The sequence below is a fragment of the Oncorhynchus keta genome, chromosome 13 (assembly GCF_023373465.1).
Source record: "Oncorhynchus keta strain PuntledgeMale-10-30-2019 chromosome 13, Oket_V2, whole genome shotgun sequence".
In the NCBI taxonomy this organism is placed as follows: domain Eukaryota; kingdom Metazoa; phylum Chordata; class Actinopteri; order Salmoniformes; family Salmonidae; genus Oncorhynchus; species Oncorhynchus keta.
Genome location: NC_068433.1, coordinates 25,220,793 through 25,239,588, shown reverse-complemented (window position 1 = coordinate 25,239,588; position 18,796 = coordinate 25,220,793). Strand labels below are relative to the sequence as shown.

Genomic DNA, 18,796 nt, shown 5'->3' with positions numbered 1-18,796 from the left:
TCAGCAATGAATCACCCTTCTGAACTGAACACTGGCTTTTATATGGCTTCAGAAGGAATGGGTAATTGGAGACAGCTACGTCTTGATGAGGGGGCGGGGTCAGATCCAATCATCAATGGGGCTGACCAATCAGCTGCTTGGGGAGAATTCAGGAAGCCATTTGGTAACAAAATGGATTGCACTGTGATAGACTGCATCCAGTTTGCTAAGTAGAGTATTGAAAGCTATTTTGTAGATGACATCGCCAAAGTCGAGGATCGAAAGGATAGTCAGTTTTACTAGAGTAAGTTTGGCGGCGTGAGGCAGATGTTTAATATGAGTCTGGAAAGAGAGTTTAGGGTCTAGCCAGACACCTAGGTATTTATAGTTGTCCACATATTCTAGGTCAGAACTGTCCAGGGTGGTGATGCTAGTCGGGCGGGCGGGTGCGGGCAGTGTACAGTTGAAAAGCATACATTTGGATTTACTAGCGTTTAAGAGCAGTTGGAATGCACGGAAGGAGTGTTGTATGGCATTGAAACTCGTTTGGAGGTTAGTTAGCACAGTGTCCAAGGAAGGGCAGTGTCCATTGGTCCATTGGAGTTGAAGTATATGGGAAAGGAGAATTAAACTCAGAAGTTGTATATTCACCTGGATCCCAGTTTGAGGGGAGACTAAAGATGAACACCAAAAACTTCAGTTTAACAGTCAGACTGCAAGACTCAGAGGATTTTCTACTTACAGGTGAAGGGGACAAAGGTCACATTGGCAGTAAGACCATCACTCTGAAGGTCCACGGCAGGCTGTTAATAACATTTTTGCATCCTATTTTGATATAATTCTTATTTATATCCATAACCATGGCTGATGATCTTTAAACTATAACACAGGTTTTGTGGTTTCATACTGACCTTACTCACCAAGCGTTATTCAATTTCCATCACATTTTCATGTCGTCTTTCTCCTGGTGGTATGGCTACGGTAGTGTTCATTTAGAAGACTGATTGAGTCTCTCTCTCTCTCCTGGTTGGTCAGAACCTATAACTACGGTGGCGATCCAGACAGACATCAAGCTTTTGGCCAACCACTCCTGTACGGTACGGCTGGTGTGCAACGTGTCCTGCTACCCCAACATTAGCTACACCTGGGAAAGAGACAATGAGATCTACGGGGACGCCCAGCAGATTCACTTCTCTCTCTCACCTGCAGAGAGAGACATCAGTGTAAAGTGTAATGCCTCCAACCTAGTCATTTGGAAAACTGCCTTTGAGACAGGAAAGTGTAGTAATGACACACCACCCCAGGTACCTAGATATCATAATAATCCCTTCTATACACTTTTCAGTGTGCTTATACGTTGATGTTGTCAAATATAATATGTAGTGCATGTGATTATGTTGGATGTATATGATATAGAGCCATTTAGTCTTTATCATGTTGAATAGTCTATTCATGTGTGTTGTACAATATTTGACAGGACTGGTGTAGTATACCATCTACATCGGAATATCAGTAGGAGGCGCTGTGGTGCTGATCCTCACTGTAGCTGTGGCAGTGTGCTACTGCAGGGGCCGAAGCAACACTGGTATGTACAGCTTAGGGGCCTCAATTGTACTTAAAGTGGCATTTCAGGTGGTTCTAGAAGTATTCTTCAGCTGGTTTGATTTTTGGGGGGATTTGCTAGAACTTAGAAAAAGAGTGAGACCCCTCATTAATTCCTGAGTATGTTTGTTGATATCCTGTTTCTGATTGGTTGATATTTTGTTCTTATAAAACACAGCAGATCTAACTGACATCACAATATATGCTGATGTTATGGACAACACAATAATTAGAGATGTAAGTATACATTGCCTTATTATGTATCTGAATGTGTTAAAGCTGTATGTACTGTATTGTAATTGGCTGTATTTTGATTCCAGACTACATCAAACAGTCATGTAAACCCAATATCCATCTGTGAAACTGTCAATGATCTGGTTATCCCAAGATTGAACAAGGTAAGATATAAATGGTCATAATGGTAAAATGTATGTGATTTAATGGAAGACTATGTAGTCTACTTTGAGAAAAGTCACTACCTTTCTTGATGCTGAAACAGTTTCTTCTTGATTATCTGTCACATGTAGCCGCAGACTCTGTATGATAAGATTACATTTGGACAACCAGAAGGACCCCAATCTCCCTACCAGGAAGTACTGTGAACTGAACAGGATGTGGTCATAGGCTGTGCCTTCAATAGATATGGAACTCTCTGCATCCTCTGCAATTTACAGTTGTATATTCTGTAGATAGGCCTAGATATTACTGTTAAATTTAATCACAAACTACACTATTTGCTTCTATTTCCTTCTCCCTTTGATGATTCTTATATATACAGTATATCATAAGGCCTTATACCTTTCTTTGAAGGCCTAGATACAATTAGAAAATTCGGAAATGGGTAATAGGCAGAAGAAGGCGTGGTGATCAGATAAGCTCATGTCGAATTTCTATTTTCTAGATTAAAGAAAATAGTTTTAGTTAATAGTATGACATTGATTAGTGAGGTTGATTTATGCCTGTGAATAGAAAGTGTACTATTTTGCATTAGGATTATGTGCTCGCCAGGCATCAATGAGGTTGTAATCAGAGAGTATATGCTTTAGATCCTTGGTTACGTGTTGATTGTAAGTGGTCTTATTTGATTTGTCTGCATGTCCAAAATGGCATTCATGTCTGTCCCAATTACCAGATGGAATTCAATTCATTCTAAAAAAAAATATGCTGATCAGAGAATCAAAAATAATTTTACCTTATTTGCATGCCTTGAGTGCTTTGCATTTAGAGTGAATTGTAATTAACTCTCATGACTGTATTTGTTAGCGAAAGAGACATGATTGTTGTATTGAATGTTTTCAGTACTGTAGCCTTCACCAAGTGAATGTCTAAGTGGATATGTTATCTTAAAAATTAAACTCATCATGACAACACATTACATATATCATAAAGCCCCTGAGGGCCTAGTTACACCCTAACACACTGGTCTGAAACTCCTGGTTTAGTCAAATTATGCCGGCTTGCAAAGGGATGTGTCATTTCTATTGGAATCCTGCCAAAGTTAGGATATCCAATCATTTAAACTTTCAGTCACACGCAACCTGCATTCAGAATGACTGTTGGGGTAGGGAAGATTGATTTTGATTTTGAGAATTTCTAAATCATATAAACTGGAACAAACAGATCAGTAATGGGTGAAATAAGTCCAACTACTAACAGATTGGATTAGTTTAGAAAAATCTATGTTATCTATGTTTGTGTAGCATAAGATTAATCAACCAGTACATGCAAATACACAGGTATTGAAATAAACCATTCTGAAAATCAACCTGTGAAGAGATAATGCTGGAATAATGATAATGATGATGATTGGTGTCGTTTTGAGTTGTTTTGAGCAAACCTTAATTTTGTATTTTACTAAACAAGCGTGTTCAAATACAACTGACTTTAAGCAGAGTTTGTTGATTAAAGACTCATTGGCTCAAAGTCTTGTCATTTTTAAGTCCACTCAACTTGCATAGAAATGCTAATTAAGCAATTGGTTAAGTTTGACTTTTTTAGTGCAAAGTGTGTGAAATTAAAAGCCTGAGGAACTTCACATTAGGTCACTTGTTTGTCATAGTTAAGGGGTCATGGTTTGCTCTCTTCATCTTTAGCAGTGTGGGTTTGTGAAGGAAGGCACTCAGTGAAGATGTCTTTTCCCGCTGTGATCAGAGAGTCAAATAGAGAAATGGTTGTAATCATATGCAAAAAACTGTGAAAACCTTGTTGCTGGGCTGTTGAGTACACATGTAAAGTTGTGCAGGGATTCGTCCTTTTCAGAAAGAAGAATGACAATGTTCTGGCATCATACATTTTCTGTAGTTCACTTGTTAATTCCTCTCTTTTACATTCAATCTATCACTGTGATCACTGCTTTCCTGGGTTATTACTTTGAACAGTTGACAGACTGTAACTCAAGAACATCTACATGCAGTTTGACCTCCAAATAGCTACGACATAAACCAAATGATAAACATGCCATGACCTCAAACCTTCGACACCTCTCCTAGTGACATTAAAGATTGTGCTGAACATGTCAACATGACCAGGTATGGTAAATGCAATATTGACTATCCACTAAGTTTATTTCTCTGATATATACTATAGTTATCTCTTCCTCCTACAGAAATACCACAATTCTAATGTAAGAGGAAGTTGTGTAGAGATGAACATGACATCAGATGCTATTTTTTCTGTTTCTCTTCATGCATCTGCACCTTTCTAATTCTGTCAAAGCCCCATTCGTGCCACAGACGCAGGAACTGTCGGGGTCCGGAGGACTTGCCAGAGGCTTAGAATGGAGTACACTTTATGTGCAACTCTGCGATGATGATGATTAATGCATTTCTCTGTATTTTGAATATTGTTAGCTAACTATTAACTTTATTGGACGAGAAAATGTTTCATTCATAGAATATGAAGTATGTCATATATGCACAAAAAAATGTGGTAGCAGATGATGACGTTGTTTGGTTAGACTGTGTTTACCGAATACAGAGTAATGGAGTTGTTGGTCACTACAGCTTTTAATCAGGTTGCAGCATGAGCCTGAGAAACATGTTGTTCTCAGTTATGATGAAAGCCAAGATGAAAATGCACACACACTGTTATGATATTTTTGCTCTCTCTCTTTCACTCGCTCTCTAACCCATTTCTCTTTCTCTTTTGTTCTCTGTATCTATTTCTCTATCATTTTTTCTCTTTCTCTCTCTGTCTCACTCTCTCTCTTCCTGTAACGGCGTTCTTCGTTTGTAGAAAGAGAGTCGGACCGAAATGCAGCGTGGTTGTTACTCATGAACTTTAATGAAGGATCGCGATACATGAACATAACTATTACAAATACAAAAACAACAAATGGAACGTGAAACCTAATTACAGCCTATCTGGTGAAACTACACAGAGACAGGAACAATCACCCACGAAATACACAGTGAAACCCCGGCTACCTAAATACGGTTCCCAATCAGAGACAACGAGAATCACCTGACTCTGAGAACCGCCTCAGGCAGCCAAGCCTATACAACACCCCTACTCAGCCGCAATCCCAATAACTACAAAAACCCCAATACGAAATAGAACAAATAAACCCATGTCACACCCTGGCCTACCCAAATATATAACGAAAACACAAAATACAATGACCAAGGCGTGACACTTCCCCCGATTCCTCTATCTCCCTCTGTCTTTCTCTACAACCTTGAGTCGTCTGCTCATAAAGTAACAAAACTACCGGTATCTGTGAAACACCACGACCATTAACCACACAACCAGCAGCAGCTAGGAGACACATGCTCCAAAACCACCACCATCAGACTGATCAACACAGTGACAGACCCCAAACACAGCTACGCCTCATCGTCTAACTCTCAATCTGAGTGAAGGGTTATTTTAAGAGAGGAATTATAGAATGTGGCTTCCTTTTCAACTAACATACAGGAATTATTTTATAGAACAGCAGCCCTCATCAAAAGGAAGTCTCTGCTCTATCTCATCTCTACTCGTTCTTCTCTGTGTGTTTTGGCTACTATCCTGAGTTATTACTTTGAACAGTTGACAGACCTACCTCGTTTGTGCTGTAACTCAAGAACATCTACATGCAGTTGACGTCCAAATAACTAAAACATAAACTAAATTATAAATATGCCATGAAGTTAAACTTTAAAGATTGGACTAAATATGTTTTTATCCACAAAATTCCTTCCTCAAATCTTTACTATAGTTTATTGCGCTCTTCCACCCACAAAAAGACCACATTGTTGCTGTGCCCACGCCTTTTACAGTAAGATGAAGTTGTGTAGATATTAACATGACATCAGATGCTATTTCTTTGTGTTTCGCTTAAAGCATCGGAGGACATGCTGGTGTTGACAGTCACTTACCAGAGGCTCAGAATTGAGCACACTTCACTTGTCCAGCGCCCCTGGAGAAATGAGGGTTAAGTGCCTTGCTCAAGGGCACGTTAACAGATTCTTCACGAGCGATTCGAACTATCAACATTTCGATTGCTGGCCCAGCACTATAATCGCTTGGCTACCTGCTGATTGGAGAACACATTGGGAGGGATCTTCCACCATTCCTTCATACAGAATCTTTCCAAATCCTTGATATCATTTGTCTGCGCTTATGGCCTGCCCTATTCAATTCAAACCACAGGTTTTCAATGGGGTTCAAGAGCCATTGCAACATGTATTTTTCGGCTCAACGCTTGTCGGAAGAAGTGGACCAAGGTGCAGCGTGGTACGTGTTCATGATACTTTATTTAGTGAGAGTTGCGAAGAGCTGTGTGTGTGTGTGTGTGTTGATGGTAAAACATGTGTTTCGCTAGTCCCTCCAGGTTCTGTTGTCTCCATTTCTCTGCTGCCCAGGCTGCTGTGTGGTTTACTGGTGGTGTCTCCCTTTCTACTGGTGTCCATCATACTGATGGTGAAATGCTGCAAGGCTCGAGATGACCACTTTCTTTCAGTGTGTATCTACAATCAACTTATCCAGCTTGATATTCTCCTTCTTTATGCCATTCTCTTATATCCCTGTTATCAAGTAATGATGACTCAAATGGTTCGTTTCAAATGTAAATAGACAAAGTGTCCAGGGGCAGCAATTTCTGATAAATGTCTTCTATATAAAAATTTAAAAAGTCAAACTAACCTTTTCATTACTTTTGATGGATTACATGTTAGAGCTGTGCAGTTGAAAGAGCAGTTGAATCAGAACTCAAACGCTGCTCTCTATCCATTATATATTTCTAAAGGCATGTGGTAAAACAGCCAAGTCTGCTCAAGACGACGAAACAAAATATTACACTTACCTCTCTTTAATTTTAGTTTGTCAATTAAACAAGAGTGTATCGTCTGTTATTGTTTAAAGACCCAGTTCAGTAAAAACTATTATTCTACACAGCAAAATCATATTTTAAGACATCAAAACTATGTAATAACACATACGGAACCATGTAGTAACCAAAAAATGTGAAACAAAAAGTAAACAAATTTAAACATATGTTATATTTGAGATGAAAGCATTGCACACTCTTGGCATTCTCTCAACCAGCTTCATGAAGTAGTCACTTGGAATGCATTTCAAGTAACAGGTGAGCATTGTTAAAAGTTATTTTGTAGAATTACTTTTCTTCTTAATGTGTTTGAGCCAATCTGTTGTGTTGTGACAAGGTAGGGATTGTATACAGAAGATAGCCCTATTTGGTAAAAGACCAAGTCCATATTATGACTAGAACAGCTCAAATAAGCAAAAATGACAGTCCATCAATACTTTAGGACATGAAGGCCAATCAATCTGGAAAATTTCAAGAACTTTAAAAGTTTCTTCAAGTGCAGTCGCAAAAGCGCGATGATGAAACTGGCTCTCGTGAGAACAGCCACAGGAAAGGAAGACCCAGAGTTACCTCTGATGCAAATAAATGCTTCACAGAGTTCAAGTAACAGACATCTCAAAATCAACTGTTCAGAGGAATCAGAGTGAATCAGGCCTTCATGGTCGAATTGCTGCAAAGAAACCACTACTAAAGGACACCGATAAGAAGAAGAGACTTGCTTGGGACAAGAAACACGACCAATGGACATTAGACCAGTGGAAATCTGTACTTTGGACTGATGACTCCAAACTTGAGATTTTTGGTTCCAACCGCCGTGCCTTTTGTGAGACGCAGAGTAGGTGAAACGATGAACTCCCCATGTGTGGTTCCCACCATGAAGCTTGGAGGTGGAGGTGTGATGGTGTTGGGGTGATTTGCTGGGACAATGACCCAAAACACACATCCAGGCTGTGTTTGGGCTATTTGACCAAGAAGGAGAGTGATGGAGTGCTGCGTCAGTTGACCTTGCATCCACAATAATCCAACCTCAACCCAGTTGAGATGGTTTGGAGTGAGTTGGACCGCAGAGTGAAGGAAAAGCTGCCAACAAGTGCTCAGCATGTGTTGGAACTCCTTCAAGACTGTTGGAAAAGCATTCCTCATTAAGCTTGTTGAGAAAATGCCAAGAGTGTGTAAACCTGTCATCAAGGAGCATCTAAAATATAAAATAGATTTAGATTTGTTTAACACTTTTTTGGTTACTACTTGATTCCATATGTGTTATTTCATAGTTCAGATGTCTTCACTATTATTCTATGTAGAAAATAGTCAAAATAAAGAAAATCCCTTGAATGAGTAGATGTGTCCTGGTACTGTATATGGGGATGTGTGTTGTATTTTTATGTTGTATTAATTCAAGGGTTTGGTCAAATAAAAAGGATGATTACCACAACATTGTATTTCTTTGAAATATAAATTAATTTAAGGACATATTCCTTTTACAGTCTGTATTGAAGGAGAGTGAAAGGAGGGAAAAATGGCTACCTAAGTATGCTTCCCAATCAGAGACAACGATAGACAGCTGTCCCTGATTGAGAACCATACCCGGCCAAAACATAGAAATACAAAATCATAGATAACAAAACATAGAATGCCCACCACAAATCACACCCTGACCAAACCAAATAGAGACATTAAAAGGCTCTCTAAGGTCAGGGCGTGACATTAACTCACCACAGGTTAATGAAAAGGATGTGCTTGAAATGATGCACATAACTCTGCAATGTTGGGTTGTATTAGGTCATTTTCCACACACGGCGTATGCCTACATTTAGTTTTCATGCTAGTGAGGGCTGGGAATTCACTCTTACATAGGTACGTGGTTGCAAAGGGCATCAGTGTCTTAACAGAGTGATTTGCCGAGGCTGGATACTTTGAGAGCAGCCCTATCCAGAAATCTGGCAGTGGTTTCTGATTTTCACAGAACCGCTTGTTGCAATTTCGATGAGGCCCTCTTGTTCAGATATCGGTAAGTGGACTGGAAGGAAGGCATGAAAGGGATAACGAATCCAGTTGTTAGTGTTATTGCGCACCCAACTCACTCAAATGCTTCGCTACATCACATTTGACATTGTCCGTAAGCTTGAGTTTATTTGCACACAAAAAAAATCATACAATGATGGAAAGACCTGTGTGTTGTCCTCGTTAATGCAGACAGAGAAGAGCTCCAACTTCTTAATCATAGCCTCAACTTTGTCCCGCACATTGAATATAGTTGCGGAGAGCCACTGTAATCCTAGATTCAGACCATTCAGGCGAGAAAAAACATCACCCAGGTAGGCCAGTCGTGTTAGAAACTCGTCATCGTGCAACCGGTCAGACAAGTGAAAATGATGGTCAGTAAAGAAAACGTTAAGCTCGTCTCTCAATTCAAAACACGTGTCAATACTTTGCCCCTTGATAACCAGCGCACGTCTGTATGTTGCAAACGTCTTACATGGTCGCTGCCCATATCATTGCATAGTGCAGAAAATACATGAGAGTTCAGGGGCCTTGCTTTAACAAAGTTATGTATGTAATATATATATATTTATTTATATGAATCACATTTTTATATGATGTACCACCGACGGCATTGCGCTTAACCCTAATTCTCTCCCAACCGGGAGGAACTGAGCTCTAGGATCATAATGCCTCAGGACTACCTTGCCTGTCCCCAGTCCACCTGGTCGTGCTGCAGCCCCAGTCCACCTGTTCCGCCTGCGGCTATGGAACCCTGACCTGTTCACTACTTTGTCCCGGACCTGCTGCTTTTGACTCTCTCTCTACCGCGCCTGCTGCTATCTCGACCTCTGAGTGCTCGGCTATGAAAAGCCAACTGACATTTACTCCAAAGGTTCTGACATGTTGCAACCTCTACAACCACTTCCATTATTATTTGATCCTGCTGGTCATCTATGAACGTTTGAACATCTTGAAGAACAATCTGGTCTTAATGGCCATGTACTCTTATTATCTCCACCTGGCACCGCCAGAAGAGGACTGGCCACCCCTCAGAGCCTTGTTCCTCTCTAGAGTTTTTCCTAGCCACTGTGCATCTACATCTGCATTTCTTGCTGTTTGGTGTTTTAGGCTGGGTTTCTGTATAGCACTTTGTGACATCTGCTGATGTATAAAGGGCTTTATAAATACATTTGATTGATTGATTGATTGATTGATTATTTCGATATTGTGATCCACAATAAGAATGTGGAGTAGTTACAGGCCTGTCCCTGAAGGCGGCAATAAGAAACCCCAGATGTTTATCATAGTATACTAACTAAAGGTGAAGTCTGTAGCTGTTTTCCCCTGTAACCTTTCTCTCCCCATGTTGGTTTCTTCACACGTTGTACATGTGTCCCACAATCTACACTCTCCACTTTACTTACAAGCCCTTAACCAACAATGCAGTTTAGAAAATACCCCCCAAAAAGTAAAAAAAATCATGTATATAAATAAATGAGTCAAAAAATAATTTACAAAAAGAAAAGCAATTGAAAAAAAGTTAAAATATGAAAATAATAAACAATAGACAAACGTAAACAATACACACACACACACAAACAAACCACACACACCAACACAAGACACACACAATATAGTACATGACCAATAGCCCTAATACACATCACATATACAGACACATTTAAATACATCCATAAACAACACAATAACAAACATATCTATGTAGACAGTAGCTAAAAGTATTACTCATAACAGAACCATGTGAGGTTGTGTGTGTGTGTGTGTGTGTGTGTGTGTGTGTGTGTGTGTGTGTGTGTGCGTGCGTGCGTGCGTGCGTGCGTGTGTGCGCGCGCGCGCGTTTGTGTATTAGTGAGAATAATCTCTAGAATATTACTCTGCTTTTCTGGGTATGGTGAAGTGGTGTGATCTAAGCAGACTGTCATCATATAGGAAGTAGAGGGGTTTGTTAGAAGGACTGTAGTTATAGAGAAAGTCACTTGTCTGTGGGGACAGAATGGAGCACACCTTGTTCTGTTTGCTACTATGTAAGTACTGAGTTAGTGTGTTTGTTTATGAACACTTATTACCTCATTTAATAAGAATTTAAGGGGAAAAGGAATAAGACATTAATCAAAATGAAGACAGTTTCATGCTTTAGCTTTGTTTTTGGTGTTTCAGCCCTTATTGAGGAAACATTAATAAATGTCACTCAAAGGAAATTGCAGCAAATATTGTGTAGAAAGTGACCATTCTACATTGATGTTGCATCTCTGTGAGAACCTGATATTGTATAGCCGATGTCATGCAGACCTGGTTAGTGTGGTGGTGTGCATTTAACCAGGTCTTCACTCAGGAACTAAAGAGTGCTGCCAACTCAGTGGTTGCAAAATGTGCTGTCAATGACAATGAATATAAAATGTTTGTTGGATGTGTTGTAGTATGAAGAAGTGATTATTGTAAATGTTTGTGGGTTCCTTCACTACAGTTATAGTAAACTGTGTTAAGAGATTAATGAGGGGTGTTTTGGTGTTTGTGGTCTCTCTGTGTGCAGAACACGGGAAGTCAGCGGCCATTTAAAGCTGCAGTCCGTAAATCAAACTACAATAGAATGGCCACCCTGACACTTTTTTTGTGGTATATGGCTGAGGGATGGGGCTAAGGAAATTCATTCATCTACATTGTTTACAATAATTGTCATAAAATAACAATTGTTTTGGTTTATGATGGGATAAGACAGTTGAGGGAATTAAAAGTTATACTCTTCAAGAATAAATGCCTATGATTAATGTAATGATAGAAAGGTGTGTAGAAATCATAGATTGCACCTTTAAAATAAATTAAAGGTGGATTTGGTAATAAGTAACATGAATATGGCATGTTGTTATTTATTTCAAGTTTATATTGGTGCAATGTGACTTTCTTTGTTGCAGTGCTGAGTACACACATCTACTCTGGACACTCTGAAGACGATGATGGTAGATATTTGTACACTTGATCAAGCCTCCATCTCTTAATGCTTCATCAAACGTTTTATTTGTCATTTTTAAAGCTGCTTTTAGATAAACATATTTTGTGTTTTGAGTGTCTCAAAATAACATGTGTAAAGAATTTTTTTTTCATTCTGGTTTTATTTATTGCAGGACGGGCAATGGCTGTTCTGACCAAACACCCCAAATCCTCCCAGATATTCAGTGGAGAATCTGTCACTCTCAGATGTAACATACAGAGGGGAAAAGTCACTGACTGGAAATACACATGGAGCAAGGATGGTGTGGACTTCCTTAGTAGGGAGCATAAATATGAGATCAGTGATGTTAAGATTTCAAACAGTGGTGACTACTGGTGTCTGGGTACACATATTGGTAATGGGACGCATTCTAGGTGGAGTGATGCAGTCAGACTGACAGTGACAGGTAAGTCATCTGATCTCTCATTCACATCAGTCCCTCCTTGTCAATAACCACTTGACATTGGGGCCCATTTTAAGGGTGCTATTTTGTCGTTTTAAAAAGTTGTCTACTATTGCAGTTAAGATTCTTACTTTGATTAATTCTGCTTTCATGTAATAATTGAAGAAATATGGTGTATGGTACTAAGATCATACTTTTAACTGATTGAAGACAAACTGTTTCACAGCTCTGCCTACAGCCTCAGTGAAGATGGTCACTACCCAGGAGACACTGCATTCTGGAGACACAGTCAAGCTGCAGTGTGACATATCAAAATACACAGACTGGACGTACCACTGGTTAATAAATAAAGAACGGCTTTCTAGTCAGACCAGTAAAACCACCACTATCTTGCTCTCTTATCAGGGTGGTCAGTACCAGTGTCAGGGTACAAGGACAAGACGGCCCCAACATTCATATTTCAGCTCATCTCTCAACATTAGCGTCACTAGTGAGCTCACTATTCATCTTCAATCCCTGTCTGGACATTCTGAAATATGAGCAAATGAGGGACCATCTAAATACACACTGTATAAACTGTAAATTCTAACTGAATGGAGTCAACATACCCCTATTTAAAATATACTTTAAACAAAACATAACTGCAACTGCTAAATTATTATAAATGATCCAGATGTTTTGATATTCTGCTCTCTGTTTTCTTAGCTCTTCCTGAAATGTGTAGTAATGATTTCACTGAGTCCATTATTTTATTTTCTACAACTACCTCAGAACCTGATGGTGATTTGCTGTTCTCTCTCCAGGTGTAACTCCTGGACCCTCTACATCAGTCCTAGTAGGAGTGGTTGTGGGCCTGGTTGTTGCTGGTGTTCTACTGGCCATTCTCCTGGTACTGCTGTGTCGATGTAAAAAAGCCCAAGGTGAGACTTTTTTTAATCAATTCTCACTTATCTTTTTGGTTCATGTTTTGGAGAAAAATGTCCCATCACAAAAGTTGAAAACAGTAATGACTTGATGAAGCATTATATTATGCATTTCTCATTACAGATTCCTGTTGCAACAGAATATTCTCGTGAGTACACCTGTCTTTCAACTATGTTCCTTTTCATACTGTAAAATATAACCTGTGTGTTTCATGACTTTCTCTCTCTCTCTCTCCCTGTAGGCCCCACCAGCTCCAGAGGACCAACCTGGACCCCCAACAGGACCAAGGATCTACCCAGGGCCAGGCTGCTGATGCTGGGTATACACATCTGCAGCATGGTTAGTCTCTCATCCCAGACCACTGTCACTCTCCTCTCTGTAACTTTACATTCTGACTTTTCACCATTAACTTTATATACATGTTACCGTACTCTATGTCCCTAGGCAAGCTGAGGGAAAACAAACCTAATAACCTTTCTCTCTATTCTTTGACCAACAGGTGGCGCTAACATCTATGATACAATCACACCCTCAAACAGTAATGACAATGGTACTGGGAAAGATCAAGTGGGATACCTAGTCAGTTGTACATAACTGAATGCCTTCAAATGAAATGTTTCTTCCGCATTTAACTCTGAATCAGAGAGGTGCAGGGGAGAGGTGCAGGGGGCTGCCTTAATCGACATCCACGTCTTCGGCGCCTGGTTAAGAGTGGGTTGCTCAGGGGCAGAACGACAGACATTTACCTTGTCAACTCAGGGATTCGATCCAGCAACCTTTCGGTTATTAACCACTAGGCTACCTGTATGTTAAATTTAGCATGAATACAGTATAGAGTTGTTGTTGCTCTTCTTCATACGTTTAATATGACTAGCATACTAACAGTAAGTAGAGATATTAGTGTATTACCTGTATATTTAAGATGCTGGTGCTGCTACTGCTGGACTAAGTGATGTGATGTACAGATTCAACACAAAGTTGGACAAGAAAAAGAAAAGTAATTCTCAACTGTCACATAAATTCATACAAAATGTAGCAGTGTTTTTTACTCATCGAATTTGATAAAAACATACAAATTCTCACCTCCTTCTCCTCAGAAATGCCAGCTGATCCAAAAGAAAATCCAGTCTATTCTGAGATCAAGGCATGGAAGACCACAGGTGAGACCCATTCTGCAGGTTGGCAGTCAGTGAAATCTGAATGTGTGATTTTGAAGATTTGAGAAAGATGCAATAAGTATTCAATAAGCAAATTCCTTAATTTGTTGACTGGAAATGTCCATTTTCAGCAGCAACTGGACCTGTTGATGTGACCTATGCTGAGGTTGACCTTAAACAGAAGGCCAAAGCCAAGAAGAAGAAAGGTAAGACTGGACATCCCTCCTTCCATATTCCCTCTATTATAACCTCACACCTCTGACCCAATGTTGATAAGCTGCATAATATTCTGTATATAACTGTTATGTTATTCTGATGTTTTATCCTCACTCCTTACAGAAACAGCAACCCCACCTGAGGCAGATTCAGTCTATTATCAATTGAAGCCAGGTACAGCCCCAGGTAAGACTAATAGGCATAAGCTATTGATACTAATATGGAACTAATGCTCTGATATCTGATATCAAAGTATAATGTAGCTATTTAAAGTATGTATCTTTGTTTGATTCTTAAGATTTTGTTTGACTGCATGTCCTAAACAACTTTGTGCTGCAGGTACATGAGGGGGTCAGGGATGGAGGGATGGAGAGGATGAAAGGATGGCAGGTTGGAGGGATGGAAGGACACACACAGAGGAGGAGCAGAAGGAAACCGGAACAGGATTTTGCGCTCTCAACACACACACACACACCTTGTACATTAAGGAGTTCTTACTTATTTTATTTACCAACAGCACCACATTCAAATAAATTCCTATAAAAATCAAACTTATATGAAATCACACATGTAAGATACCAAATTAAAGCTACACGTGTTGTGAATCCAGGCAACATGTCAGATTTCAAAAAGTATTTTCAGCAAAAGCAAACGATGCTATTATCTGTGCACTGATAATAAACAAAAGAGAGAGAACATTTCAACCCTGCAGGCGAGACACAAAACGCAGAAATCAAAATATAAATCATGCCTTATCTTTGACGAGCTTCTTCTGTTGGCACTCCAATATGTCCCATAAACATCACAAATGGTCTTTTTGTTCGATCCTTAAAAATACTGGTTCCAACTTGTGCAACGTGACGACAAAATATCTCAAAAGTTACCTGTAAACTTTGACAAAACATTTCAAACTACTTTTGTAAAACAACTTTAGGTATTTTTAAAGTAAATAATCGATATAATTGAAGACTGGATGATCTGTGTTCAATACAGGCAGACAAACTCAAGCATGCTTTCTGGTCTTGCGCCTCTGTCAAACAGTAGACATGACGTGACACTTGTTCAAGATGGCCGTACTTCTTCATTACACAAAGGAATAACCTCAACCAATTTCAATCATCATTTCAATCATTGAAAAGAGGGTGACCTAAAATAAAAATCGTATTTGGTTTGTCCTCGGGGTTTCGCCTGCTACATAAGTTCTATTATACTCACAGACATGATTCAAACAGTTTTAGAAACTTTAGAGTGTTTTCTATCCAAATCTACTAATACTTTGCATATCTTATCATCTGGGGATGAGTAGCAGGCAGTTGACATTGGACATGCTTTTCATCCAAAATGTCAAATGTCGCCCACTATACTAGAGAAGTTTAAGCATGGTTTAATTGTGTTTCACTGTAACAGCTTTTTTAAAAATGTATATATGGAGTAATGGTGATGGATCTTATCTACAGCTACAGCAATTGAATCTGCTTTTTATTGTGTAGAAGTCAGGTGCAGGAGAGCGGAGAGTTGTGATCAGGCTGTAATGGCTGTCTTGGGTGGAAGAAGGAGAGGACCAAAGTGCAGCGTGGTTAATGTTCCTCTTTTTAATAAACAACTGAACACTTCAAAAATACAAAACAACAAAGTGACAACCGAAACAGTTCTATCTGGTGCAAACACACAAGGACTGGAAATAACCACCCACAAAACACAAAGGAAAACAGGCTACCTAAATATGGATCTCAATCAGGGACAACGATAGACAACAAGCCTCTGATTGAGAACCATATCAGGCCAAACACAGGAATAGAAAATATAGAAAAACTAACATAGACTGCCCACCCCAACAAGACAAAACAAAGGAATAAAAGTCAGAACGTGACACAGGCGTACATTTGAATAGGCAGAAGTAACAACAGACGGACGCAACTGCATCCAACAACCTCCAGCCAAATGGCAAATAGTGCAAAGCGCGACAGTCACAATAATGCAACAGTTAAACAATCAACACGGAACCCGGGGAAGAACCAGCCTGGCGCGTAACATGAAACATGTAACAAAACAATTCCACACAAAGACATGGGGGAAACAGAGGGAATATATATGTAGTGTGATTAGGGAATGTAAACCAGGTGTGTGGTGAAACAAGACAAAACAAATGGAAGAATGACAAGTGGAGCGGCCAAATGTCGCCGAACAAGGAGAGGAGCCGACTTCGGCAGAAGTCGTGACACCTGTACTTTAACAATATATTTGCATTGTGCTTTTTTAATAAACTATATTTTATCCACCAGATGGTATGAGTGCTTTCTTACAGTAAATGGATATTGTCATCTTCAACTTTTTCATAAAACATCATTTGGTCAAACCTCCTTTCAGCCTGGTATAGATCTTAGGCTCCACAATGTGTGAGTTAAAGGGCAATCGGCTATTTCTGCATCAATTTTGGGACTTAATTATATCTACCCATTGAATCTTGAAGAATATAACATAAATGCCCCAAGAGCATAGTTCAAAAACTGCACCCCAACAACTGAAGACACATTGAGATTTTTCAGAATGACTTTTTGGGGAAGAGTGTGCCTGAAAATAACAGTTATTCTCGGTTCTATTATGTCATATACTCTGCAGGAGTTCTGAGAATCTAGTAACCTATGTATGAATGGCAACCTGTTCTCCCATATTGCCTCTTCATCCTACAGACAGATCATGACGATTAATGACATTAGTGGTGTGTGACTCTTACTGCTATTTCCAATGTCCCTGCATGGTCTGGAAGGTCACCGTTCCAGTTAGAGGGTTTCTGTGTCTATGTGTTATTGTCTATGTGGTGAGACAGACAGCCGGCAGCCAGGTCATTGTCACTGTTCTTGAGAAATAGTCACAGAAAGTGTCATCACCGCAAGATGTTACCTGAAACGTAGAACGGGGGCTTCTATCAGTAACCTGGGACCCACTACCTTCCGAAAAAGTTGGCAGGTGTTTCATGTCCCTCACTGACCTATGAGCATGCAGAAGAAGTCATGCAAACACTTCTGCAGGAATATCTTTATTTTATTTAACCTTTATTTAACCAGGAAGGGCTCATTGAGATTGAACATCTCTTTTTCAAGAGCGTCCTGGCCAAGATAGGCACCACCAAGTCATTACAAAAATTCCAGACAAACAACATGAAAAACTACACGTAATATCCCCATAGTCTAGTAACGGCATAAATGTAGCTGATACTAGCCTCCTTCTGGCTTCAAAAGAAAAACAGACCTTATTCCTAAAATGAAATCCCAATTTCAGTTTGTGTAAATTGTTGAATATGCAATTTAAAAGAGAGGCCGTCATTAATTAAAATTCCAAGATGTTTATATGAGGTGAATGACCTAAACTCGACCATCTCTGCCTTAGCATGACCCAGTTCCGGCGCCGACAGAGATGGCCACCTCGCTTCGCGTTCCCAGGAAACTATGCAGTATTTTGTTTTTTTACGTGTTATTCCTTACATTTGTACCCCAGGTAATCTTAGGTTTCATTACATACAGTCGGGAGGAACTACTCAATATAAGAGCAACGTCAACTCACCATCATTACGACCAGGAATATGACTCTCCCGAAGCACATCCTGTGTTTTGCCTTCCACCCAGGGCAATGGATCGGATCCCAGCGGACAACCCTAAACAAGGATGCCATAAAAGGGACAAACGAGGCGGTCTTCTGGTCATGCTCCGGAGACGGGCACATCGCGCACCACTCCCTAGCATACTACTCGCCAATGTCCAGTCTCTTGACAACAAGGTTGATGAAATCCGAGCAAGGGTAGCATTCCAGAGAGACATCAGAGACTGTAATGTTCTTTACTTCACGGAAACATGGCTGACTCGAGAGACGCTAACGGAGTCGGTTCAGCCAGCTGGTTTCTTCACGCATCGCGCTGACGGAAACAAGCATATTTCTGGTAAGAAGAGGGGCGGGGGGGTATGCCTTATGATAAACACGACGTGGTGTGATCATAACAACATACAGGAACTCAAGTCCTTCTGTTCACCTGACTTAGAATTCCTCACAATCAAATGTCGACCACATTATCTACCAAGGGAAATCTCTTCGATTATAATCACAGCCGTATATATTCCCCCCCAAGCAGACACATCGATGGCCCTGAACAAACTTTATTTGACTCTATGCAAACTGGAAACCACATATCCTGAGGCTGCATTCATTGTAACAAGGCTAATCTG

General features: G+C 39.9%; 1 protein-coding gene and 2 long non-coding RNA genes across 4 annotated transcripts; 2 read left to right on the top strand and 1 right to left on the bottom strand.

Moving 5' to 3' along the window:
* Window positions 1–141: 141 nt before the first annotated feature.
* LOC118392645 (uncharacterized) lies at window positions 142–3,522 on the top strand. Its single transcript, XR_004827413.2, has 6 exons — window positions 142–283; window positions 1,015–1,283; window positions 1,457–1,564; window positions 1,760–1,818; window positions 1,902–1,979; window positions 2,109–3,522. It is a non-coding gene; the product is annotated as an uncharacterized LOC118392645 (long non-coding RNA).
* A 7,261-nt stretch (window positions 3,523–10,783) lies between these two features.
* LOC118392141 (low affinity immunoglobulin gamma Fc region receptor III-A-like) lies at window positions 10,784–16,857 on the top strand. Of its 2 annotated transcripts, none has more exons than XM_035783806.2 (12): window positions 10,784–10,917; window positions 11,803–11,847; window positions 12,013–12,285; window positions 12,509–12,772; window positions 13,086–13,202; window positions 13,330–13,354; window positions 13,448–13,545; window positions 13,706–13,756; window positions 14,304–14,366; window positions 14,498–14,569; window positions 14,703–14,765; window positions 14,919–16,857. In XM_035783806.2, exons 1-12 carry the CDS (start codon window positions 10,887–10,889, stop codon window positions 14,924–14,926), a joined length of 1,110 nt encoding a protein of 369 aa, XP_035639699.1. In that variant the 5' UTR covers window positions 10,784–10,886; the 3' UTR covers window positions 14,927–16,857. The 2 variants fall into 2 exon arrangements, with proteins under 2 accessions (XP_035639699.1, XP_035639698.1); XM_035783805.2 differs by having other exon boundaries at window positions 14,495–14,569.
* Window positions 13,776–14,402, bottom strand: LOC127906761 (uncharacterized). The gene is made up of 3 exons (XR_008062777.1): window positions 14,290–14,402; window positions 14,116–14,146; window positions 13,776–13,925 (listed from the first exon to the last, which is right to left on the bottom strand). It is a non-coding gene; the product is annotated as an uncharacterized LOC127906761 (long non-coding RNA).
* Window positions 16,858–18,796: the final 1,939 nt, after the last annotated feature.